Source organism: Strongylocentrotus purpuratus, unplaced genomic scaffold, assembly GCF_000002235.5.
Source record: "Strongylocentrotus purpuratus isolate Spur 01 unplaced genomic scaffold, Spur_5.0 spur5_scaffold_12, whole genome shotgun sequence".
In the NCBI taxonomy this organism is placed as follows: Eukaryota; Metazoa; Echinodermata; class Echinoidea; order Camarodonta; family Strongylocentrotidae; genus Strongylocentrotus; species Strongylocentrotus purpuratus.
In genome coordinates, this window is record NW_022145597.1 from 31,826,381 (window position 1) to 31,835,318 (window position 8,938).

General features: G+C 36.4%; 1 protein-coding gene across 1 annotated transcript; it reads left to right on the plus strand.

Moving 5' to 3' along the window:
• The first annotated feature begins 278 nt into the window (after positions 1-278).
• Positions 279-7,574, plus strand: LOC115922783 (centrocin 1-like). Its single transcript, XM_030982441.1, has 5 exons — positions 279-328; positions 4,389-4,499; positions 5,608-5,772; positions 6,542-6,647; positions 7,498-7,574. The coding sequence occupies exons 2-4, from the start codon at positions 4,406-4,408 to the stop codon at positions 6,640-6,642; spliced, it is 360 nt and encodes a 119-aa protein (XP_030838301.1). The 5' UTR covers positions 279-328; positions 4,389-4,405; the 3' UTR covers positions 6,643-6,647; positions 7,498-7,574.
• The last annotated feature ends 1,364 nt before the right edge of the window (positions 7,575-8,938 follow it).

An 8,938-nucleotide genomic window follows, 5' to 3' on the forward strand; every position in this document is an offset into this window, starting at 1 on the left:
TTTTCATTACATTGACCTATATACTTCATTTACCTTAAACTCGGTCATTACATAAAACAAAAAACAACACAAACAAAGATCCGCCCATATACATGTATCTATATTTCTTTTTCTCATTGAATAAAAAGTCTCTAAAATCAAAGCAAGGTTATCAGTTATCAAAACATCTGGCCAACCCCAGCGGCCCTATCAATCATTACACGCGAGCAAGAATGACCAAAGAGGCACAAATGAAGAAAGAGGTGAGGAAAAATTCCATAAAAGGGAAGCCATAATCGGTTCGAGTCATCAATTCAAGAGCTCATCTCACCCGCAACAAGCCAGATTGGTAAGCATCTATTTTCTACTTTGCAGACTACTAATTACCGAACTTTTCTTCCAAACCGATTTTTCGATAATATATATTTTGGCCCATTTCTAAATCTTGTTTCGTTCAAATGGCATCTGACCTATTTTAGTTGTTATTGTTCACCAATACGATGCATAACATATTATACAATCTGCCTTATAGGTTTATTTACTTTTAATTTATATCTTTGATGTTTAATGTTTACGCTTGATTCGTTAGGTTTCCCATTGTATATTATAAACATGACATCATTAGTCATCGATCTACAATCGTATGAAGATATCAATCATGTAGAGGTGATGTGGTCCTGAGGAAGAGTCAATCAAGACCGGATTACGTAATGTATCGTTGTTTTGTTCGCACAATTACAAAAAAAAAACACAAGTCTATTGAAATAGCTTTTCAGTCGGATATTGCGAAGGTATTTGCAATCGTATATACTGTTAGCATCACCCATTCAATTTATCTCTAAAGTCAGCAGCGCAAGTATAGGATTTTTAATTTTTTTAATGGCAACCTGGGCAAATGATGAATTTGTGCCGCCTCTATCCAAAAATTATGAGCTCAAAATACTCATAATTGCCATTTCATTTCTCGTTCATATCGTTCAAAAATTATAGCAATGTATTGAATTTTTTCAACGCATTTAATCCAGGAATCGGTATTAAACCCAAAGCTTGTAAAGTCTAGGAGTTATCTAAGCGAGGGAGGAAAAGCGACCATGTGTGAAATTGATTGATTGATTCTATTCGTTAAATATTAGGCCTAAGTAAATTTGCATTAGATGAAAAAGACTCAATAGAAAGGAAATACCTTCATGCGATAACGCGTAAATTGGCGCATTCTGTTAAACTATTTCAAATACAAAAGAATCCTAACGGGTTAGGCTTCTTTTATAATAAATGAAAATTCATGCAAAATTTGCATTTTCACCTTTCAAAACGCGATTTCTAAAGTGTTAATACATGTTTTGGGGAAAAATTCCAACCGACGTTGTTTCAGAGTTTAAAAATGAAAAAATACTTTTCTATTCAATTTGTCGTACATATATTCTAGCAGTATATTAAGGACGAGCATTTTCGAGAAATACGGAACCAGCAAAGTTAAAATAACTCCTAATTTGTACAGGATCGCATTACTTGGCCCACACCGATCCTTTATTTTTTAAACAAAAAGCACTAAAAATTGCCGACTTATATACTATTCAAATAGCTATCATTATGTTTAAGTATATTAATAATCTGCTCCCTTCGTCTTTTGATGACATGTTTAAGTTCAATAGCTCTGTCCATACCTACCCAACTCGCATATCCGGAAACTTTCATCTCACAAACCCAAGACTGTTAATTGCCTCTAAATCAATTCGTCATCATGGTCCAGACATCTGGAATAATCTTTCAGACAATATTAAATCTTGTTCGACCATATACTCCTTGAAAGCCACTCTAAAAAAAAAACTATCATTCAATCTTATGAATCCCATACTCCAAATTAATATATTCACATAAATATTCATATTCGTCATTCAATATCCTCATTTTACTCAACTGCTACATACAGCACCAGCACCTCCATCTGCAATGCACCCACTTGATCAGTAAATATCAATTTCAGTCACGAATCTTTTTATGAGGCCGCCATCAATTTCAAGCCTTACCGCTCTCGATGGCGGTCTCCTGCGTTCATTGATTGGATTATATATTATATTATATGTGTTATATTATATTATATTATATGTGAGAGTATGTATAGGTGTATATGTGTATGTGTATGTATGTATGCATGTGCTACAGTGGCGTACCTGGGGTACTCCGTCAGGGGGGGGGGGGGCAAGCGACCGAAACAAACAAAAAAGGCGATGCTAATTTTCACTTCTGGCGAGCGAGCGAGCCAAAAAAAAATCTTTAAGTAACGTTTGGTATATAAACTGGTATTGTTGCAAGTTGGGGGTGGGACCATTCACTTGTTAGCGACGTTAATTTCATTTTTTTGCAAACGAGCGTAGCGAGCAAGAAAAAAAATCACTTCTTTTTTAATAATTGCCACTTAAACTTGGTTCAATTGTCCCATGCAGGGCGATTTCATACCCATTTTAGCCAGTGAGCCAAAATACGTCTTTCTCTCAATGAATTGCTATATAAAATTTGTTTCATTGTTGCAGGTCGGGGGCGGGCACAATCGTGTTTAAGGCAATGTCAATCCCATTTTAGCGGGCAGGCAACCCCCTACATTTATCTTTTTAATGATATTGTAGCAGGTTAGTGGTGGGCACATAATTCCACGAGCTAGCGAGCGTAGCGAGCGAGCGAAAAAAATCACTTCTCTTTTATAGGGAAAATATGGTACATAAAACTTGGGTTCATTGTTGCATGTCAGGGACGTGATTATTAAAAGCGGTGTTATTTCTATTTTGGCGAGCGAGCGTAGCGAGCGAGCAAAAAAATAACTTCTCTTTTATAGGGAAAATATGGAACATAAACTTGGGTTCATTGTTCCATGTCAGGGACGTGATTATTAAAAGCGGTGTTACTTCTATTTGGGCGAGCGAGCGTAGCGAGCGAGCAAAATTTTTTGTAATGATAATTGGTTCATAAATTTCAGATTTTTTTGTTGCAGGGCAGGGCTTACACAATCATGTCTAAGGTGATGTTAATTCCGTTTTGGCGATCACGAGCACACCAAAACTTCTTTGAATAACGTTTGGTACATAATTATTAACTGGTTGTTGCAGGTTGGGGCGGGCACGTTAGCGGTGTCAATTCCATTTTGGCGAGCGAGCATAGCGAGCAAGCAAAAAAAATTCTCTTTTAATAGAAATTAATAAATAAACTAGTTTTTATTGGTGGAGGTCAGGATGAACGCTATCGCGTTTAAAGCGATTCAATTCATTTTTGGCGAGAGCGCAAAGAAACTCTTCCATTTTTAATGATATTGTTGCAGGTCAAGCGTGGGCACAATTGTTTCCAAAGCAATATCTATTCATTTTATTCGCAAGCAACTGTAGTGAGCAAGAAAAATGAATTACTCTCTTTTAGTAACATTTGGTACATACACTGTGTGTTATTGTTGCCATGGTTGCAGGTCGGGGCCCGTCGGGGCAGGCACAATTGTATTCTAGGCAATGCTAATCCTTTTCTTTTTTCAGGGGGACTAGCAAGTGAAAACATTTAATACAAAATAGGCTAGCAAGCAGTTCGCGCCAGCGAAGAGTTTCAAATTTGTTATATCACTTATATTTTCCTATTTTCATTTGTCTTAATTGTTCAGGGCCGTATGCGGAATATTTTTCTGGTGGGGGAGGGGGGAAAGATGCGTTAAAAGTTTTCGAAGAATCTCAAAAGCAAAAGGATTGAAGGGAGTTCGAGCGACCGAACTGGTCATGAGGGTACTTTTGCATTTTCAAAAGTAGAATTGAAGGATTTGGTATAGGCCTACACTACATTTTCAGAAAAAAACTGTACGTTTTCAAAATATCTGGGGTCAACTGACCCCCCCCCCCCTGGTGCGTACGGCCATGGTCTTTTTTTTTTAATTTCCCCATTTTTTTCCTTTCCTTTTCTTTTCCCTTTTTCTTCCTTTTCTCTTCTTCTTTCTTTTTTCTTTCCTTTTCCTTTTTTTCCTTTTTTCTCTTTCTTTCCTTTTTTTCTTCCCTTTTCTTTTTTTCTTTTTCTTTCCTTTCCTTTCTTTTCTTTTCTCTCCCCTTTTTCTTTTTTTCCCCTGGAGCCCGTCAGGGAGGTACGCCAGTGATGTGCTATGTATATGTATATATATATATATATGTATATGTATGTATATGTGCGTATATATGGATATATATATATCTATAAAAAAAAAGTTTAAGCTCACTTCCTTATTTTGTATTCATTATGTATCATGACTTTATTGTTTATCTTATGAATTGTTTTGTATATTATCTTTGTAAACACATTTTATATTATGTTTTGTATTATTTTGAACGCAGAAATAAAAGCAAACAAACAAGCAAACAAACAAACAAATTCTCGTTCCCTTTGTTCTTCCTTTTTTTTTAAACAAACAGAAGCTAAACTAGTCAAGATGATGATCAAAGTAGCTCTTGTGCTCTGTGCTATTGTGGCAACCAGTATGGTGTGCGCAAAGAATTTTGAAGAGCAAGATGCATTGGACACTTGTAAGTATATAAGTCAGCCAGGGACGCCAATGCTTGAAAAGTTTTGGTCGCCCTCTCAAGAAAACTGTCAGAAAATTTCTATAGCAATTGTCAGAAGAACTGTTAAATTAAGACATTTCGTTAACACATAATTTTGTCGTACGATTCTCTTTTACTCGGGGGGGGGGGCAGTAAGAGTCATGACCACAGGTTTTCCATCCCCTCCCCGAAACAAGTTTTTTATCCACTGTTCAAAAGTTACCCTTCAACTTTTTTCTCAAAAATTTCCCCACTAAAAAAGGTTAACCCTTTAGAACATGTCCTCTTAATGGTACTATGTCCCATTTGCAGGCTAAAACATGAAAGGTTAATATTTCCAACGGCATTTGAAAGATAATATTAATTTAGAACCTTCCCTCAAAGCGAAAGGGGCTTAAAAATGTCTTTTAGTGGAAAAAAAACGAGCATTAGTTGTCGAATCGACTTTAGTGATTGCAATCATTTTAGTAATAGTCTGATTTTCAAACCCTTGTACCGAATACACGTACGTTTTGTGCTGCGCAAAGATTCAATCAGTTTAATTTTGGCCATTACAAGAAGTGGGTTATTCATGTAAACAAATTCTCATGTACCTTTACAGCTCATTTTATGTATGTTATTTTAAGAAGAAAAAAAAAAGTCAGTCAGTCACTTAATAGTGTCTGACAGTAAAATCTAGAAAGTAAACGGGTTCCCTTGCGTACTTTAAAAAATAGAACACTGCTAACGTTTACATCTCACAGATAGGACATACGTGACATATTCATAATTCCTGCAAAGTTCTACAGAATTTGATGTTGGTTGCAAGTGGGACATAGTACCTTTATGAAGAAACTATTAACCACTTAAACATTGCTTTGAATATTAAACTATTATTGATATTGACAGCACAATGTCTAGGCAAGGGTACTCTAAATGCGTTTCAACAAACACAACAGACTTTCTACCCCCCTCATTTTTGCCTAGCTATTTGATTCCCTAAATGCGTCACTCGCCTTAACCAGCCGAAACCTTTTTGGTCGCGAATGTGTCTACAGCAATATATATTTGCTTTATTTTCATTAAATCTCGTTTCTATGGCAACATGCAGTGCTGAATATGATGCTCTCGGAGGAAGTTGCATCTCCTGATGACGCCGTAGCCTTGCAGAGCTGGTTCAGTCGCGCGGTTCATAAAGTAAGTCATGCAGTTAGGAGTGGCATCCACACTGGACAGGGCGTGTGCTCGGGGCTTGGTCTTTCTCCAGAAGAAGCTCGTAAGTATAGCCGCAGAAATATAATTATGAACAAAGAATAACAATAAAAATAATGGCAATGATGATAATGATGATGATAATGATAATGGTAATTGATAATAATATTTCGTAAATAATAATTATTAGTATTATCATCATTATCATCATCATCATCATCATCATCATCATCACCATCATCATCAGTAATAATGATACTATCATTATTTCATCATCAGTAATATTACTGGAAATAATTCAAACGTTTGGACCAGGTTCAATATGTGGAGACAGCTAAGAAAGCCAACGGGGTTTATTGGTGCTGCCCCCGAAACATCGTACCACGTACCCATTTCAATCCTGGGTGGGGAGAAACAATGAAAATAAAATGCCTTGCTTAGGGACATTAAGTAAGTGCCTTGATGGCTATTGAACTGACAATCTTAGATTCTCCAGTGAGTGTTTTAAGCCCCCCCCCCTAAAAATAACAATAAGGCTCTTTTATTTCTTCTCATAATAGCCGCCCGGCACATTTTCCAAGGCATCCGGCCGGGCTTTTTTCATGATGGCCGCTAGCTTTTATGCTTATATTTTCCCCCTAAAAAACATTCTTTCAGCAGTATGTTTTTTTCATTAAAAAAACAAACAAAACAAAACAAAAACAGGTGGCCTCAAAAAAAAAAAGGGAGCGGGCGGCGCGGGGACGCTAAACATTATTTTTTGTGTGAATATTTTTCCTAACCAGTCCCCCCTCCTCGTTGCATCATACTTTCAAATTTCATGTATATCTTAGGCGTTAAAATTCTGTCTGCGGTCCCAGAGATGAGAGAAGAGGATCTCAGCGAAGAGGATCTTCGAGCGATCTGCGCTGGTGCACATGCCCTTGGCCGTTAGACTCGGTACGTATTTTTTTAAAACATTATTAACATGAAACGATGTTATTATACTGGTAAGCACTATTTTTTAATTTTTTTTTCTCCGTCGAAAATGGTACCCCGCCCCCTTAAGCACCAGGGGAGGGGGGCCGTCTCCAAATAACGGTAAAATTAACGTGTTTTTACCTATTTTTTTCCCAGGGGAGGAGGCCCTGCCCTCCGGATCCGCCTGGGGGGGGGGGGGGGGGGTGTGGTGGCAAGCCTGGGCAAAACACAACTATAAAAAATCCACCACTTATAAACCTTTAACATGTATTTTGCATTAACAATTTAAATACATGTCAAGTCTCAAGACAATAGTAAGCATTGTTATAGAGTATAATATTGTAGGCCTATACTTAAGTTCTTACTTTGACATTAAAAAAGATACTTCTTTCAGTTTGGATGTTCCTGCAGTATCAGTTTTAGAATTGTTGATGATTGCAATATTATTGTTCAATAGTGGTAAATATGGAGTCATCAAAAGAATTATCTTCTAATAAGAAATACAATATACATGAGTTTGAATTGGTATATAATGCTTCTTTCTTCTCACCGTGTCCCCTCTCCCTTTCTCTCGTTCCCTCTCCCTTTCCCATTCTTTTTCTGTCTCCCTTTCCTCTCTCTTCCCCCTCCCCCTCTCTCTCCCTTTCTCTGTCTCCCTTTCTCCCAATCTTTCTCCTCTTTTTATGTCTCCCGACCTTTCCCCTCTCTCTCCCCTTTTCTCTGTCTCCCTTTTTCCTCCTTTAACCCGTCTTTCTCTGATTCCCTTTTCTCCACACTTCCTCATTGTGTTTTAAATGAAAGATATTGTCTTCTTTTATTTCTCACATAGGAAGGGATCGTGATACAACATTTGGAACGCTTGATGTCGATTCTTCCTCAAGAAACAATGAAATAAAAGCAAGGAATTGTCAACATCCATCATGTTTTTGCAACTTCCTTATAATTAGAATCTTCTTTATCACTCCTGTATTCTTCAAATCCTTAAACCTTGTTAATCCTCTAAAATGAAACGATCGTGAGTGGTTTTCATTATCAATAAATACTTTTCCTTTACCTCCATGTATCCATTCATTATACATCTTTCCACGGTGTTTATAAATATGTAGGGTTAAAAGTACACCAACCTTTAAAATCTAGCATAATACTACATCTTTTCATCATTAGCTTTAAATTAAAAAAATGTTCTCTCTGTTTTGCTCTTTTTTTTCCTAAAGAAAAATACCAATAACAAGACATTGTAAGCATGGTATAAGGGAAATAACTAATAGTATTGGTAATAATGCTGATAATAAAATCACATTAACTTGCATACCATAGCTAGCGTGTTTGTTTTGGATATTTTGTTAAATGCTATAAAACCAGTAGTGTATGATTGATAGAATATTGTTGGCATGCAGGGAAAATACGAAAAACAACAACACTTTGATGAGAAAAGTGTGGGAGGCAAAATTAAAATAAAGTGAAAAGGTTGAATAGAAAAATGAAGAGAGAAAGAGAAGAGGGGGAGCACGGGAGAGCACAGAGCAGAGAGAGGAGAGTTAAAGAAAGAGAAAGTGAGAGAGAGAGAGAGAGAGAGAGCGAGTGAGAAAGAGAGGGAGAGACAGAGAGAGAGATAGAGAGGGGACGTGAGGCAAGGAAAGGGGAATTATGTATACCATAGAGATCTATGTAGATCTTTATGGTGTATACACGCACACACACGAGCACACACGCACGCACACACATCACACTCAATCACTCTTCAATCTCTACCTATCGTATTTCTCTTCTTGCTGTACTTTTGCAATGAACCCTATATTATTATATTTTGTTTGCTTGTATCTAAATTAAGGGGATAACCTAGATAGGTATTTCTACTTTTGTTATTCCTCCACTTAATTGGTTGGACATGTATCGTTTTGTTCACTTTTATTTTATGTTGGGTGGAAATAAATTCAATTCAAAATTCAATTCAGTTCAATAATATTTGTCAGGGGTCACACTTAAGGCATCAAGCTTTGCTTATCTTGGAGCCTTGGCAAATTCTGTATGAACAAGTTTATTTCTCTTTATATGTCTTTTAATTATATTGACTTTATATCATGTTTCAGAACTGAATAATTAAATGAAATTAAGTATTAAAATTCAAATAAATTCCATGACCTACAAATTAAAGTTGTCTTATTGTAATGAAGCTTATCATGAACAATATAAAGCTAGGCTATGACCAACATATATTATTTTATTAAGAACAAATCAATAGACTAAGGACAAATTATATAATTGTAATA